Source organism: Chiloscyllium punctatum, chromosome 3, assembly GCF_047496795.1.
Source record: "Chiloscyllium punctatum isolate Juve2018m chromosome 3, sChiPun1.3, whole genome shotgun sequence".
Taxonomy (NCBI): Eukaryota; Metazoa; Chordata; class Chondrichthyes; order Orectolobiformes; family Hemiscylliidae; genus Chiloscyllium; species Chiloscyllium punctatum.
Window position 1 is genome coordinate 22,332,266 of NC_092741.1, and position 18,167 is coordinate 22,350,432.

Consider the following 18,167-nt stretch of genomic DNA (forward strand, 5'->3'; position numbering starts at 1 on the left):
CAGCCGGCGAAAAGAGCAGATTCGACGTGATGACGTGACGGGGTTATTTTAATCCAAGTCACGCCCAGCCGTACGTCAGGCCACGCCCTATTTTAAACGTCCCGGCCACAGGCCACGCCCGTTTCTCGATCTCTTTCCCCCCCCCAGGGCGTAACGTATTTATTTTCTCCCCCTTCCCCGTCTGTGAAACGATTTGTTTTTAGGGAAAAAAAATTTATCGTTTTTGTTCCCCCCTCCACCCCCGGGTCCCGCGCCCGTGTGAGAACAGAGAAAGCTTTCAGTTCGCTGCCGTTTGTCGCTGAAGCTGAGGGACGGTTTAAAACAAACCGCCGCGCGGCCTCGTCACGCGCCGCTCCCCGAGTCCCCTGGAGCTGGGCCGCGGATGGTCATCGATTCGGGCGGTGCCGTTCCTCATCTCTCTCTGGTAATAGTGTTAATCTGCAGCGAGTCTCTCTCACTCTCTCACACACGCAGCCTTCGGTGTCGCTTCACTGCGCCTCGGGTCTGTCTTACCGCTGGCCCGCGCCCCGAGGCCCAATCCTGAGGGTTTCCTGTGTGCCCCAAGGTGGGATTGGGGGGCAGTGGCTTGGTGCCAGCTACAGGTTAGGGATGGGGATGGGTTGGGAGGTGATGGTGGGATTGGCTGGCGCCAGCAATAGGGCAACGTGAGGACTGGTGCCAACAGTAGTTTAGGTTGAGGGGTATTGGATTAGTGGTGCTGGAAGAGCGCAGCAGTTCAGGCAGCATCCAAGTAGCTTCGAAATCGGCGTTTCGGGCAAAAGCCCTGGGCCTGGGCTAATGACCTATTCCAGCATTGGGTAACATTGGGGTATTGGTTTGTACTAGGAGTAGGTTGGAGATATCGACTTATTCCAGCAGTGGGTAAGATTGGGGGTGTCAAGTGGATGGTGTCAAACCTTTTGAGTGCTGTTGGATTGCACTCATCCAGGCAAGTGGGGAGTATTCCACCAGGCTCCTGACTTGTGCCTTGTAAATAGTGGACAAGCTTTTTCTATGACTTAGGCCATAAGACATAGGAGTGGAAGTAAGACCATTCGGCCCATTTTTGTGCACTCCGCCACTTAATCATGGCTGATGGGCATTTCAACTCCACTTACCTGCATTCTCCCTGTAGCCCTTAATTCCTTGTGATATCAAGAGTTTATCAATCTCTGCCTTTAAGACATTTAGCCTCCCGGCCTCCACTGCACTCTGCGGCAATGAATTCCACAGGCCCGCCACATTCTGGCTGAAGAAATGTCTCTGCATTTCTTTTCTGAATTGACCCCCTCTAATTTTAAGGCTGTGCCCACGGGTCCTAGTCTCCCTGCCTCACGGAAACAATTTCTTAGCGTCCACCCTTTCCAAGCCATGTATTATCTTGTAAGTTTCTACTAGATCTCCCCTTAACCTTCTAAACTCCAATCAGTACAATCCCAGGATCATCAGCCATTCCAGGGATCATCCGTGTGAATCTCCGCTGGACATGCTGCAGTGCCAATATGTCCCACCTGAGGTGTGGGGCCCAAAACTGGACACAGTACTCCAAATGGGGCCTAACCAGAGCTTTATAAAGTCTCAGTAGCACATCGCTGCTTTTATATTCCAACCCTCTTGAGATAAATGACAACATTGCATTCGCTTTCTTAATCATGGATTCAACCTGCATGTTTACCTTTAGAGAATCCTTGACTAGCACTTCCAGATCCCTTTGTACTTTGGCTTTATGAATTTTCTCACCATTTAGAAAGTAGTCCATGCTTGTATTCTTTTTTTCAAAGTGCAAGACCTTGCATTTGCTCACATTGAACTTCATCAGCCATTTCCTGGAGCACTCTCCCAAACAGTCTAGATCTTGTCGCAGTATTCCTAGCCTCTGACCTGCTCTTGCAGCCACTCTATATATGTGGTGAGCCCAGTTGAGTTTCTGGTCAGTGATAACCTCATGATGTTGATAGCAGGGGGGATTCAGTGATGGCAGCACCCTTGGATGTTAGGGGGCGGTGGTTTGATTGTCTCTTATTGGTGATGGTCACCGTTCTGCATTTGTGTAGCGTGAATGTTACTTGCCACTTATTAGCCCAAACCTGGATATTGTTGTCTTTGAACATGGACTACTTTAGTGTATGAGGAGTCATGAATAGTGCTGAGCACTGTGCACTCATTGACAAACATCTCCACTTCTGACATGATGGTGGGCAGATCATTAATGAAGTAGTTGAAGATGGTTGGGCCTCGGATGCTATCCTGAGGAACTCCCACAGAAGTGTTCTGGAGCTGGGATGACTGACCCCCAGGAGCCACGACCATCTTCCTATTAGCCAGTTATGACTCCAACTCCAGTTTGTTCCCCGATACCCATTGATTCAAGTTTTGATAGGCTTCTTGATGCACACTTGGTCAAATGCAGCCTTGATATCCCAGCGGTGAGGTCACTCTCACCTCACCTCTGAAATTCAGCTCTTTTGTCCATGTTTGAACCAAGGCTGTAATGAGTTCAGGAGCTAAGTGGCCCTGACGGAATCCAAACTGGGTGTCATTGAGCTGCTGCTGCTTGATATCACTATGGATGACACCATCCTTCCAGATATATGACGATGTGTTGGATTGTTGATCTGAGGTGGGGAATATACTCAATCTTATTGATTAATAGAGTAATCTCAGATTGAAGACTGGATGGAAAAATCTTTTGAATAGAGTGATTGGCACTTTTTGGAAAGTGTGTACTGTTTGAGGAAGGGTGGATTTGGCTGAACAGCCTGCTGAAACTCTACCTAAGTTTACTCACGTATGAAGACATAAATGAGGGACACTAATTCTGGAATTATAGTTCAATAAGTGTCAGTGTCCAATGAGGAAAGAAAATACAAACCTGATTTCTTCCTCTTGAATTGTAACCGGTAGAACGTTTGAAGGGAGGTGCATGTGCAGCTATGAGAACAGGATCAAACAGAACTCATTTTGTCCACTGGAGTGGTGAAATTACCCTCTGTTACTTGCTGAAACTTGGGTGCAATCTCCACAGTTAAAAAGCTATTTTAAATTTTAAGATATGGTTGTGTGAGGCGCAGTCTGAATTTGAAAGCATTTATATTTATAGAAGGAAGGAAAGACAAGGAGGCTCAGAGAGCCAATATTTTATTAACATTTCCATGTGTTGATGAACCTTCATTAGATGAGCAATCATAATCGTGAAACATTCCTTTTGTTGTTCTCCATAAAGGCTATCTGCTGTGCTGAGTATTTCAAGCTTTTTTGTGCTTAAATATATCCAGACAATATTCTACGTTGCCTTGTCAATGCTAGTGTTGTGGCTGGAACACAGGGCCTTAATATTATCGCCTGAATCTTGTCAGGGCAAAAAACCTTTTGCAAAATCCAGAGTCTTCTACCATTTCTTGATATCACATGGAGTGGCCTGACTTGGCTGTGATGCTAAGGACTTCTGCCTGAAGGCAGAGATTGATCATCCATTTGGCACTTCAGGCTGTAGATTGTTTCATCTTCAGCACTGATTTACTGGGCACCCATAATATTGAAGATAAGGATATTTGTGGAGTCATCTCTAGTTTAATTGTTGATCGGTTGTCCACCGTTAATCATAACTGACATGGTAGGACTGTAAAGCTTAGGTCTGAGCAATGATTGGCTGTGGAATTGCTTAGTCGTGCCTCTTATACCCTGTTTATGCTGTTTGGTAGCTTCACCAGATCTTTTCTGTGTGCCTCATGCTGTTCCTTATGTACTCTTCTGATTCTTCATTGAATCAAGGTTGATCCCCTGGTTTAATGGTAGTGGGAAATATACTGGGCTATGAGGTTACGGATTGTAATTGACTACCATTGCCACTGATGGTCCACAGCATCTCATGGATGCCCTGTCTTGAGTTGTTAGATTTGTTCAAAATCTCTCTCATTTAGCACGGTGATAGTTCCATGCTACACAATGGAGAGTGCCTTCATTGTGAAGGCAGGGTTTTGACTCCACAAGGTCTGTGGTAGTCTCACTTACTGATGCTGTTCTAGATATCTCCACAATGCAGATCAATTGATGATGGTGAGGTCAAGTAGATTTTTCCCTCTTGTTGGGTTCCCGCACCACTTTGAATCTATGTCTTATAGGACTTTGCCAGCTCGGTCAGTAGTGGCTACCAAAACACTCTTGGTGATGGATATTGTTGTTCCTCCAGCCAGTCTACATTCTGTGTCTTTGCTAGCCTCTGCTTCGTCCAAGTGGTGTTCAACACGCAAGAGAACTGAGGGCTTAGGAGGTGGTAATCAGCAAGAGGTTTTCTTACCTATGTTTGATCTGATACTATGAACCTTCATGTGATACAGCATCCATATGTACTGAGGATAAGACACCTGCCTTCCACCCCTTTACCAATGTGCCTATACTTTTGGTGACCTATTGGTGCCATGGGTTGTTGTATTTGGTATAATTGTGTTACTCATGGAATCATACTAAATACAATGTCAGGCTGTTGCTTTGACTAGTCTGTCTGATAACTCTCCAATTTTGGTTCAAGCCACCAGATATTCAAGAATGCACAGGGTAGTGTTTGCTGTGATCATTTCTGTTGGCTTGGTTAATGCAGAGTTGTTCATCCAATTTCATTCATTTTATTAGACTTTATAACGCTTATTTCAGAGGGCATTTTAAGAGTCAATTGCATTGTTATGGGTCTGGAGTCATCTGTAAACCTGACCAAGTGAAGATAACTGATTTTCTTTGATAAAGGACAAAGTATACCAAGTGGTTTTACAACGTTGGTTATGTGGTCTGCATTAGACTAGTTTTTGACTTAGAGATTTATTAATTGACTTCAAATTTCATCATATGAACTTATGTCCCCACAGCATGAGCCGACATCTCTGGATTACTTGTCCAATGACATTATCGCAACATGATTGCCTCCCTAATGAGAATTCATTTAGCCAGTGCATTTCCTGCAAAACTCCCAATCTTCTCCAAAGATCAAGTGTTGGTATCCTTAACCACAGCTAGTCAGCAAAATTAATTAAAAACCTGATATAAAGATCACAGGTAAGATAACAACTGCTTAGCAACAAATGGGATCCTGTTTCATGATTCAGATAATGATTACATAACAAAGACAATAAAGCAGTCCCTGCAGATGTGCAGCAAGAACTTTCAAGGTTGGGCTGGTAAGTAGCACGCTACATTCAAGCCACAGAAGTGCCAGACAATGGTGATTTTAAAAAAGGAATTAATGTAACCGCATCCATTTGACACTCAACAGCATTCAAACTGCTGAAACCTTAACATCGACATTCAGAGGAAGTCGCATCGGTCAGAAAAGTAACTGGACCAACCAAATAAAAACTACAAGAAGCCAGAGGCCGGGAATTCTGTGGTGAATGAATCACATTTGGACAATCCAAAGCTTGTCCATCATCCACAGATAAGTTAGAACATAGAAAAGTACAGCACAGAACAGGCCCTTTGGCTCATGATGTTGTGCCGAGACTTAATCCTAATATAAAATATCGTAACTTAACCTACACACCCCTCAACTCACTGCTGTCCATGTGCATGTCCAGCAGTCGCTTAAATGTTCCCAATGACTTCGCTTCCACTACCTCAGCTGGAAATGCATTCCATGCATTCATAACTCTCTGTGTAAAGAACCTACCTCTGATGTTTCCTTTACACCTTCTTCCTAATATCTTCAAACTATGACTTCTAGTATCAGTCAATCCTGTCCTGGGGAAAAATCTCTGGCTATTGACTCTATCTATTCCTCTCATTATTTTGTACACCTCGATCAGGTCTCCTCTCTTCCTCCTTTTCTCCAGAGAGAAAAGTCTGAGCTTATTCAACTTTTCTTCATAAGGCAAACCCTCCAGTCCAGCCAGCATCCTGGTAAACCTTCTTTGCAACCTTTCCAAAGCCACTGTATGTTTCCTATAGTAGGGTGACCAGAACTGGACACCATATTCCAAGTGTGGTCTCACCAGGGACTTGTAGAGCTGCAGCAAAACCTCGCGGCACTTTCTTAACAAACCTATCCACTTGGATGGCAACTTTGAGCGATCTATGTACTTGCACACCCAGATCCCTCTGTTCCTCCATGCTGCCAATAATCCTGCCTTTAATCCTATATTCAGCATTCGAGTTCGACCTTCCAAAATGCATCACTTCGCATCTATTCAGGTTGAACTCCATCTGCCATTTCTCAGCCCAGCTCTGCATATAGTCTATGTCACGCTGCAGCCTGCAGTAGTCCTCTATATTATCTCCAACCTCCAACCTTTATGTCATCTGCAAATTTACTAACCCACCCCTCAACCACCTCATCTAAGTCATTTATAAATATGGTGGAAATTTCTCTAATCACCTGGGTTAACCACTTCCTGACATCTAATCTAGTTCTGACCTTACACAGCTTAACTGGTGACCTCTGCTTCTCTCTGAATTATTTAGCTGGAGTAACCCTATCAAGTGAAATGTGATTTATACTCTTCATTTTCTTTAAACTTCAATCAGGTCATCCTCTCAACCACCACCTCCCTCAAACCCCACATTCTCTCTGCCCTCATCCCCAACAACATCTCACCCTGAAGTCTAAATTTCTCTAAAATGCAAATCTTAGCCTTTGTTTTGTCTTAATAAGATGCTTTTTGTTTGGAATTTTGTTTGGTAATCATTATCTGAAAACCTCCAGAGCTTCACTATCGCCCACCAGGCAAGAGGACCAGAATGGGATAAATCAAGGCATGAACAAATTCGTTCTCAAATCAAAGATTCATACTACAGAAAAGGGCCATCACCTCATCAAGTCCACCAAAAATGTATTACTATCTACACTGTCACTTTTCTGCATGAAGCGCATAGCTTTGAATGTAATGAAACTTCAAGTGTTCTTCTAAGTATTTTTAAAGGTTGTGAGATTTCTCACCTCAGCTACTCTCCCAGGCAGTGCTTTTCAGACATCAACATCCTTTCAGTGAAAACCTCTTTCTCAAGTCCCCTGCAAACCCTGCCTTTCACTTCAGAGTTATACCCATTTGTTATTAACCCTTAAATGAAGGGGAATGGCTGCTACCTCATCCCTGAATTAGGTCCGTCTCAATCTTTTCTGTTCCAAAGAAAACCTCTGCACTTATCCAGCCTCTCTTCATTGATGAAATGCTCCATCTCATGTTCATTCTGTTGAATATCTTTTGCAACCCCTCCAGTGCAATCATATAATTTCCTGTAGTGTGGTGATCAGAATTGCATACAGTACTCCAGATTTGGCTGAGCCAAAGTTCTGTACAATTCCAACAATATCTCTCTGCTCTTATAATTTCTGCCAAAACTGATAAAGGCAAGTGTCCTGTATGCCTTAACTACCTATTAACCTGACTGGACAGGTTCTTAGTGTCTTTCCATTCACTGAGGGCTCCCTTAATCTCGTGCCTTCTTCCAAAGTACTTCATATCACAATTATCAGGGTTAAATTCCATCTGCCACCTATCTGACCAATCTATTGATACTCTCCTGTCACCTAACACCTTCCTCCAAAGTTTCAAGCCTCAAGCCAAACTTTTTGTCAGCCACAAATTTACTTATCATCCCTCTCCATGCAGTCATCTACATCATTCATAAATACCACAAGCAATAGGCACTGATGCCTGTGGTAAGTCGCTGCACAATAGAGTGTAGCCGCTCCCACAATCTTCCACCACCACCCTCTGTTTCCTGTCACTAGGCCAATCTTGGATCCACCTTTCCAAGTTGCTGTGTATCCCATGAGTACTTACCTCCTTTATCAGTTTCCCATGGGACCTTGTCAAAAGCCTTGCACAAATCTCAGTAAGCTTCATAAAATGTCTACTCTCATCCAAACATTTGGTCACCTCAAAATTCCACTAGATTTGTTAGGCATGATCTCCCTTTGACAAAATCATGCTATCCCTGATCAAACCTTGCTCTTGTAAATGAAGAATAATTTATTCCTTTACTGTATTTTCCAATAATTTCCCTATCACCAATGTTACTCTCTCTAGTCTTTAGTTCCCTGGTCTATCTCCACTATCCTCCTTGTAAAGTGGAACCAGATGAGCCACATCTCTGGAAACACCCCTTTAGCTAGAGATGACTTAAAAAATTAAATGCCTCTATAATTTCCTCCTTTGTTTCTCACAATAGCCTAGGATACAACTCATCTGAATAGGTCCACTTCTAAACCCACCAATACCACCTCTTCTGTTAGATCAATCAGCTTAGGAACATCACAGTCTATTTTTTTAAAATTCTGTCCTTGCATTCTCCTGCTTCAGAGTAGAGAGACCTGAAGTACTCATTAACACTAGCATCGTCCTCTGGCTTAGTGTACAGATAGCCCCTTGTTCCCCATTAGGCCTATTCAACCTCCCCATATATCTCAAATCTTCCAACCCTGGCAACATCCTTGTAAATCTTTTCTGAACCCTTTCAAGTTTCGCAACATCTGTCTGATTGGAAGGAGACCAGAAGTGCATGCAATATTCCAAAAGTGGCCCAACCAATGTCCTGACCAGGCACAACATGAGCTCCCAACTCCTTTACTCAATGCTCTGACCATTACCATACGCCTTCTACACTATCCTATCTACTTGCGACTCCACACTCAAGGAGCTATGAACCTGCATTCCAAAGTCTCTTTGTTCAGCAACACTCCCTAGGACCTTACTATTAAGTGTATAAGTCCTGCTAAGATTTGCTTTTCCAAAATGCAACACCTCACATTTATCTGAATTAAACTCCATCTGCCACTTCTCAGCCCATTGGCCCATCTGGTCAACATCCTATTGTAATCTGAGGTAACCTTCTTCACTGTCCACTACACCTCCAATTTTGGTGTCATCTGCAAACTTACTAACTATATACCTCCTATGTTCACATCCAAATCATTTATATAAATGACGAAAAGGAGTGGACTCAGCACAGATCCTTGTGGCACTCCACTGGTCACAGGCCTCCAGTCTGAAAAACAACCCTCCACCACCACCCTCTGTCTTCTACCTTTGAGCCAGTTCTGTATCCAAATGGCTAGTTCTCCCTTTTTCCATGAGATCTAACTTTGCTGACCACTCTCCCTTGGGGAACTTTGTCGAACGCCTTACTGAAGTCCATATAGATCGTGTCCACCGCTCTGCCCTCATCAATCCTCTTTGTTACTACTTCAAAAAAACTCAATCAAGTTCGTCAGTTGTTCTCTTCCCCTTGATATACTTGTAGAATACCTTGGGAATCTCCTTGATCTTCCCCACCAGCATTTTCTCCTCTTGCTTTCCTAATTGTATTCCTGAGTTTCACCTGGCACTTCTCATACTCCTCTGGGTCCTTCATTGTTTTTCTTTGCAACATAGGTGTTCTGCGAAGTGGTCACCCAGTAATTTTCTTGATTTCTTCCCTCCCTTTCAATTCATGATATGCAGTTATTTCCGGGCTGCTATGTGAATTCTCTGGATTGATGACTGATGTTCAATTCATCTGTCATCTCTTTATACTCTATTGCTAATTCCCCAAACTCATTTAAATTTTTTATTTTAAGCGTCTGAAAGAACTAATCTGTTTTCATACTTTTGACTACTTTACTCTTGAACTGTAGTTTTTCCCTCTTTGTTCGTCTTTTACTAAGTTTTTAAAATTCTATCCTACTAGAACTATATATCTTTATCTTTTTTAGTGAACGTCTGTCATCTGGAAGGACAAGGTCAAAAGATAGATGCTAACACCAATGAGTTTCCCTCCAAGCTGTACACAATTTTATCTTGGAAATAGATTGCCTTTCCTTCAGTCACTTGGTTAAAATCCTGAAGCCCCCTATTATGCATTTAAAAAGGCAGCTCGCCATCACCTCCTCGAGGGCAACTAAGGATGTGCAGTGAATGCTGTAAAGTCAGTGATGCCCTCATCCCATGAATGAATTTAAAAACTGTGTAAATTGGATGTTCATTCATGTGGAATTAAAGAACACATGTCTGATGTGGTGTGCCTTGCAGATTGGACTGTTGAACCATTTGTCTGGTAACTGCAATGCTTTCTGTGCACCTGAATCAGAAAGGTTGCAGATACAATCGTTCATTTATGACCATCTATCTGATTCAATGTTATAAACTGTAGAAGAAATGCTAGGGACTCGCATTCATGTGCTTGGATATAAGTTAAGACAAGATAAGACACATTGCCAAATCTGGTCAAAGGACCTGTTGATACTATTGAGCCATTTTCCCCCCTTCCTGATGTAGCAGGAGTTGGAGTTTGTCTGTTTACAGATTTTAAAGCATAGATTTGAGTGTAGGTCAGCTTCAGATGTCTGGCAGGAGAGGCAAGAAATTGAGAGGCTGCCTGCTCTGTCATCAGAAACATATTACCAACAAGGTAAGGGTGTGGTTTAGCAAAGATCCCACAGCTGTGAAGAAGGAAACAGCAGAAGAGATTTGAACTTTGTTGTGTGGTCAGGAGAAACATTTCTTCCAAACATTCTGGTTCTAACCAGGGAAAGTTCCTTTGAAAAAGAAAGTATTAATTTGCAATCAAGCATGAAGTTCAGATAACTGGATGCATGTTAGGCCGGTTTTGACATAATTGACTGCATGTGAGCTACATAATTTGCTGTAGTTGGTAGGATGTATGCACCTTTTGTTTTAGCGCAAAGATAAAGTTTTTGAAACAGTTAAAGTGGAAGCCAGTAAATAATTGACAGTATTCATAAACGAAATAATTGGGTGTAAAGTACTGAAAGAAGTTTAGTTAGCCAATCTGAAAGGATTTGTATAGACAATATGTCGTATCAGTGCAATCTCTGTACCTCAGTGTAAATCTCAATGTTCTTGTCTTTAGGTTCGTCATGGCTCTCTTCAGGAAAACCATTGTACCATTTACTCGTGCAACAGAAATAATGAACCAAATGTTCAGGTACTGCGCACACGTTTTGTGCATCGATCCTGGGATTCCAGCCAGCCTCCAAAGGGTTATTGTTGCTGCTTAAAAAGGCCAGCTTCTTTCAAACCTGTATTGAAACAAAGTCTTGCATTCCTAAAGCGCGTATCACTTTTTTCTGCAACATCACAAGATAATTCAGATGCAGTGAATTACTTAAATGCAGTTACTGATGTTATATATACAATCATGACTGTTATTTATGTACACCAGATTGCACAAACACCAATGATGCAATCGGCCTTTTAATCGACTGTGTTGGTTAAGGAATCTTTCATGTGTAATGGAGCAGACAGGCAGTGCCTCATTTTAGCACGTGAATGAATCACATGGAATTTACAGTAGTAAGACATAAACATAATACTGCCTTACTTGATCTATCCATATCAGCATTGCATTCAATTCAATTTTCCTTTGTTCTGCACTTTCCTCAACCACTCTTTGTAGTAGCATGTCCCACATTGTAACCAATTTTTGACTAAAGCATTTTGCCTTAACTCCTTTATTGGATTCATTGGTGTTGAGATTCTATTTATGACATATATTTTGGGTGTTGTGCACAGGTGGAAACGTTTTATTTATCCCCTTGAACTTCTTCATAATTGTAAGAACCTCAATTTGGTGACCTTTCAGCTGTTTCTTTTTCTAGACAAAAGAGCTCCAGTCTGTTCAGTGTTTCCTGATGGATGATGCCAGAACAGAGATGTCATACCTATGTAATTCATTTTTTGTCATTACCAGTGCTTCTATCTCATTTTTATAATATGGAAATCAGAACCATTAACTTTACCTCAAGTACAACCTAATTAAGGGTCCATACGAGTTGAACATAATCTTTCGCCTTTCAATTCTGAAATCCGAAATCAAGCTTCATTTTTTATTGGTCTTATTGTTGCTACACTGTATGATTTATGATTATATATCCCCAAGATCTTATTGCTTCTCTCCCTCATTTCAAAGCTTATTTTGCAATGTGTGTATTCCTGCCATCAAAACGCACACCTCAAACTCATCTATATTGGAACAGTTTTGCCACTTGCACATGTATTCTGCACATTTTTCTAATCTCTTGTATTTACTAAATGAGACATTGAAGATTAATTGAATCCTATCTAAAAATGTAAGAAAGCTTTGAGACTTCAAAACTGACATTGGTATCTGTCTTTTCTGACATTTTAAAAATACCCTTCATTCTCTTTCCATATTTCAGTACTTCAGCAGCCTGTACAGCCATACAGAAAATGACCAGAGTACGGGTAGTGGACAACAGTTCTCTTGGCAACACCCCTTATCATAGACCACCCAAATGCATCCATGTGTATACCAAAAATGGAATCGGCAAAGTCGGAGACAAAATATTACTGGCAATCAAAGGGCAGAAGAAGAAGGCATTGATTGTAGGTCATCGGATGCCTGGTCCAAGGATGACACCTAGATTTGACTCCAACAACGTGGTGCTCATTGAAGATAATGGGAACCCAACAGGGACACGTATCAAAGTACCAATCCCCACTAGCCTGCGTCAGTTGGAAGGTGATTATTCCAAAGTTTTGGCAATTGCTCAGAAATTTGTCTGATGGACTTGCTGAGTTACTGAAAGAATTATCAACAGTGGCTATCATTTATGGAAAGAAATACCTTTTCCGTGCACATCAACCATGACTTCCATAGACACCTCGGACATTTGAGTTGCAAAAGTTGGTTCGCTTATAACAGCTACACGTTTATACATTAAATATCTTGTTCCTCAACAAGACCTTGCCCATAAGCTTCGCTTACTGTTGTTGTGTAATTTAGTTCTGTTTTGCATCTAGTTTAGCATTGCAAACTGTTGCACCTATTTGCCTTCAAATCTTTCTTAGCTGTCCTTATCTTGTGGCCCCAGCTTACAACATGACCTTTTTGATGTATTACTGAAGCAGTTTTCCCTAATCTTGTCACCATTTTGTAACTGATTGTGGGGCAGACTGAATGGGCTTCTTTGGATAGACTACAGGAGCATTGATAATTAATAGCAAAGTAGTTTTAAATAAAGTGCAAAGTTGTGGAGCTGATTTAGGAAGAGAATTTCAGAAGATGGTGCAGCTGCAGATGGTAGAATGAAGGCACTGGACACACCAGAATATGGAACTAGAGGAACTGCATTCTGTTTGGCATAGTACGTCTTAGGGATGTTATCTAGGTGGAATGTAGAAATAAAAGCAGCATATTATTTCAATAGAAAGTGTCACAACTTAACTGGGAGACTGGTATTAATCATGCCCCACTGTCCAATTGCCATCACAAAATTTGTACAATCCCAAAGAGCGCACCAAAATGACAGATTTACCTGGCTGACTGGTGCTCAAGCCAAAAGCAATTCAGACCAGTTTATATCAGCAATCGAAAAAATATATATTGTAACACACTAGTTTCTAACAAAAGCAGTGAAGCAGAGGATTTATAATCTATAACTATTCAACTAAAAAAATTTACCCTTTTGCAATCCCAAATACATCTCTCACACAATCATGATTAAGACTGGCAAAAGGTATATAGTTTAATCATATACTATGGATTGGAAAAGATGGCACAAGGTAAACAAAATGCTGAAGATCAAAAGTCCAGACCACCACAATGCTAGGTTACATTCTCGTACTGTTGATTTCAGCAAAGTTGACACGTCGTTGTCTTTAAGATATTTTTCTAAAAAATCACTTGAGGGTTTCAGACATCATTGGCAGCATTTATTGCCTATCTCCTGTTGTTCTTGAAGGTGATGGTAAGCTGCCATCTTGAGCTGCTGTAGTCTGTGTATTGTGGGTAGATCCACAATGCCTCTAGAAAGGGAATTCAGTGATTTTTGACATTGAAGGAAATGTAGTACAGTTACAAGTCAGAATGGTGAGTGGCTTGGAGGGGAGCTTGCAAGTGGTAGTATTCCCATGTATTTGCTGCTCTTGTTTAAGATGGAAGTGGTTGTGGGTTCAGAAGATGCTGTTTCTGCAGTGCATCTTACAGATTTTTCATGCTGCTAATGACAGTCATTCTTCAGTTCTGTTGTTGATCAGAGTCTTCTTTGTCTCAGACTTCTTTCTTTGAAACATTCTTGGGTTTATTTTGGAGAAATAGGAAAGGAGAGATTACAGACTTTGGATGTATCTTCTTGATCGTGCTGTGGGTGCTTACAGTTTTTTAACACTCCACAGCTCAACTAATCAGAGGACTATTGTCAGGCAGAATTTCTTTAATCAAAAGATTCCCAGTGCTGCTCAGTCTTGAGTTCTCCCTCTTGCTTCAAAGACAATATTGTATTGCATTGTTCAACACAATGCAGCACTTGATTTTAAAGTTGCAAGACTTTCCTGGCCTTTCAGCCATAACTGATAAACTTTCATTTCATTTCCAAAAAAAAGAAAAATCTCTGTTACAAGAGATTGCAGAACTGAGATAAGGCGGGTGTCTTGGTCTGTAAATACATTAGTATGCATTTACAGCAGGTGATTAGAAATGCAAATAACTTTTTTATTTATTAAAAGGGAATTAAAAGTAGACGTGCTTTGCTACAGTTGTACAAGACATTAGTGAGACCATTTGTGGAATACTATCTTTAGTTTTAGTTTTCTTAATTGGCTTTTGGTTTTCTTATTAAAGTATGTAAAATTCCCCAAGTTATTGTCTGATAAAATTATGATAACAGAAAACACAGACCAGGCTTCAGTACACAGGTAAGCAATCATAAACTTTTGTCATATTATTCTACTAGTTAGAATACTAACCCCTTATAAAACTCCCCTATGCACACACACCTAAAGAATTGGGATGATGGTGAAGGAGAAAGAGGTGGGATAGCAGTTTGGTGGTTCCAATTCACAGAGCTTAGTGAGATGATCCTTTTGACTTGCTGTTCTTCAGTCTCCTCCTCCATCTCATAAGTCACAGGAGCAATCGGGCTATTGCTCCTCCATTTGATTATGACAGATACGTTTATCATAGAATTCCTACAGTGGGAAAGCAGACCATTTGGTCCTTTGGGTCTACACTAACCTTCCAAAGGACATTCCCCATCCCTGTAATCCTGCGTTTCCCATAGCTAATCTAGTATCCAGAGTGAATATGAGTGAAAATTCACTGAGTGAATTTGTAAACTCCACATAAACAGTCTCTCAAGATTGCAATCAAACCTGGGTCCCTGGTGATGTGTGGTAGCAATGCTAACCACTGTTTAGAATCCCTACAGTGTGGAAACAGTCCATTCTGCCCAACAAGTCCACATCAACTCTGAGGAACATTCCACCCTAGACTCTCACTTATTTTATCCCCGTAACCCTGCATTTCCCATGGCTAATCCATCTAACCTATACATCACTGCAATTTAGCACGGCCAATCCACCTAAGCTGCACATCTTTGGACTGTGGGAGGAAACCAGAGCACCTGGAGGAATTGCATGCAGACACTGGGAGAATATACAGACTGCACCCAGACAGTAGCCCAAGGCTGGAATTGAACCCAGATCTCTGGTGCTGTGAGGCAGCAGTGCTAACCACTGAGCTACAGTCATTTCTCAGTCTTGTTCTCCTGCCATCTTCCAGTAACTCTTGATACCCTTACCAGTGAAAAACATATTCTCCTCTATGTTAAGTATACTCAGTGACTGCCTCTGCAGCCCTCTATGGCAATGAGTTCCACAAATTATCCACCCACTAGCTGAAGAAATTCTTCCTCATCTCAGTTCTCCATTTTGACCTTGGATCAAAGTCTCTCCTACAAGTGGAAACATTTCCACGACCCACTTTATTTAGGTTTTTCAGTATTTTGTAAGTTTCAATGCAATCCACCTCATCCTTCTAAACCCCATCAAGTCTGGAGATGTGCAGGTTAGGTGGATTGGCCTTGCTGAATTGTCTGAATAATATCCAGAGATGTGCAAGCCATGGGAAATACAGGGCTACAACGATAGGGTAGGAGTGGTAATTCTGGGTGGGATCCTCTTCTGAGGGTTGATGTAGACTTGAAGGGTCAAATCCCCTGCATCCATATTACAGGGATTCCACAGAACCAGAGACATCAAACACTCCTGATATGACAAGCTCTTCATCTTGGAGATCATACTTGGAACCCTCCTCTGGTCCCCATCAAATGCCACCAAATCCTTCCTTAGAAATGGGGCCTAAAGTTGCTCACTATGTTCCAAATGCAAACTGACCAAACCTAGTATAGCCTCAGCAGTACAACTTGTAATCTAGCCCACTTCAAATGAATGCTAAGATTGTATTTGCCTTCCTAACTGCCAACTGAACTTGCCTGTTAACCTTAAGAGAATCCTGAACAAGATCTCCCAAGTCCCTTTGTATTTTGCTGTTTAGAAAATAGTCTTCTGCTCTATTCTTACCAGAGTGCATAACCTTATACTTTCCCACATTGTATTCCACCTGCCAATCCTTTGCTCACTCTTCTAGACTGTCCAAGTTGGCTTTCCAGAGTGTACACTCTCCTGAATATCAACATGTGAGTTCTCATAATCAATTCAGGACTCTTGTTGTATCGTATCCGTATACCAGCAGCAACTGCAATGGCCTACTCGTCCAGATCCTACAGCTGTTTGGAATAGTTAAATTGCTTAGCAATGTTCAAATCAGGGTCAAAAAAAATAAAAATCTGGTTAAGGTACCAGCTGGTCACTTTGGTCCCTCCTCCTGGCTTTGTCGCTGACATCCAGAGAACATTGGTCGACTACTTCTGGGACAAAAAGATGCACTAGGTCGCCGTGCAGGTTCTGAGTCTCCCTATTGAGGAGGGCAGTCAGTCGCTGGTGTGCGTCCGCACCCAGGTCGCGACGTTCCGCCTTCAGACCTTGCGGCGATACCTTTACATCGAGCTTACTCCTAGGTGGTGCGCCCTGGTGACGTATTTTTTCCGCCAGGTGCGTAACCTCAACTACGACACGCAGCTCTTGTTCGTCGACCGTGACGGTTTGGAGGTCGCCCTCAAGACGCTGCCTGTCTTTTAGCAGGACCTGATCACTGTCTGGAACATGGTCGAATCACGTCGCGCCTACCCTCCGGCTGTCGTCAGGGAGCCGTTGCTCAGGAATCCGCACCTCCGTACTCGCGGGTTTGAGTGGCTGTCGAAGGGGAGGGCCGTGGCGGCGAGGGCGACCAGGGTCAGGGACGTGCTGGGTGCCGGGGGCCTGGGCTGGACGCTACCGCAGGACATAGCGAGCAGGGCAGCGGTAGACGTCCGGTACGTGGCCACTGCCATCCGACACCTTAAAACGGCGGTGCTCGGACCCGACGTAGTGCACCAGTTGGAGGACGCTCAGGTGTGCGGTGGGATCCCGTCCGTGCTCACCCCAGCCCGGACGGAATTTCACATTGGCCCCAAGGTCCCGTACTTCCCGCGGGAGCCTGTGCCCCACAACCTGAGCCGCCTCCGGAATTTTAATTTTGTTTCTTCCAAGGATATTAAAAGGAAGGCCCTGTATAGACTGCTGCTGCACACCGTCCACCTCTTCTCCCTCATCCACCGTCTGGACACGCCTTGGCGTGCCCGTTTGCCACTGGGCGGTGGAGATCCCCAGTGGAGGGCTCTCTACGCAGGAGTCCTCCCCCTTTCTCTCGGGGTTCTGGGGTGGAGGGTGCTGCACGCAGCAGTCCCCTGCAACCACAGATTGCGGTGGTTCACGGACTCCCAGCCCAACTGCTTGTTCTGTGGCGCTGTGGAGTCCGTGGACCATGTGTATATTGGGTGTGGGCGTTTGCACTCCCTTTTTGATTTTCTCAAAAACCTTCTCCTCTGCTTTTGGCTGCCCTTCAGTCCCACGCTCCTGATCTTCGGGCACCCGGTACGGAGGAGGGAGGGCAGGTCTGAAGACCTCCTCGTGGGTCTGCTCCTGGGCCTGGCCAAACTGGCCATCAACAGGTCCAGGCAGCGGGCCGTGGAGGGGGTCGTTAGGGCCGACTGCCTGCCCCTCTTCTGGGGTTACGTTAGAGCCCGGGTGTCCTTGGAGAAGGAGCACGCGGTGTCCACCAACACCCTGGAGTTGTTCAGGGAGAGGTGGGCGCCGCAGGGAGTGGAGTGCATTATTTCCCTGTCCAACTCTATTTTGATTTAGTCCCCACCCTCCCCTTCACTGTTTTGATCACACAGCATTTCCCTTTGATGTGAAGGGCAGTGCTTGTCACTGGCCACTCGGGTGTTTTCCTATCTTCCTGGTGATGGAAATTTTAAAAAGATTTGTGCACTTTGTGTC

General features: G+C 43.2%; 1 protein-coding gene across 4 annotated transcripts; it reads left to right on the forward strand.

Moving 5' to 3' along the window:
* Positions 1-118: 118 nt before the first annotated feature.
* On the forward strand, positions 119-12,703 carry mrpl14 (mitochondrial ribosomal protein L14). 4 transcript variants are annotated; one of them, XM_072550812.1, is made up of 5 exons: positions 119-424; positions 6,689-6,815; positions 10,837-10,911; positions 11,585-11,651; positions 12,146-12,703. In XM_072550812.1, the coding sequence occupies exon 5, from the start codon at positions 12,177-12,179 to the stop codon at positions 12,510-12,512; it is 336 nt and encodes a 111-aa protein (XP_072406913.1). In that variant the 5' UTR covers positions 119-424; positions 6,689-6,815; positions 10,837-10,911; positions 11,585-11,651; positions 12,146-12,176; the 3' UTR covers positions 12,513-12,703. The 4 variants fall into 4 exon arrangements, with proteins under 4 accessions (XP_072406913.1, XP_072406911.1, XP_072406909.1 ...); XM_072550810.1 differs by lacking the exons at positions 6,689-6,815; positions 11,585-11,651 and adding an exon at positions 4,860-5,046 and having other exon boundaries at positions 120-424; XM_072550808.1 differs by lacking the exon at positions 11,585-11,651 and having other exon boundaries at positions 120-424.
* Positions 12,704-18,167: the final 5,464 nt, after the last annotated feature.

Bases quoted from the DNA above. Each gene is read 5' to 3' on its own strand.
- mrpl14 (XM_072550808.1), top strand. The intron at 10,912-12,145 runs GTACTGCGCACA...TCCATATTTCAG, and splicing joins ATAATGAACCAAATGTTCAG to TACTTCAGCAGCCTGTACAG.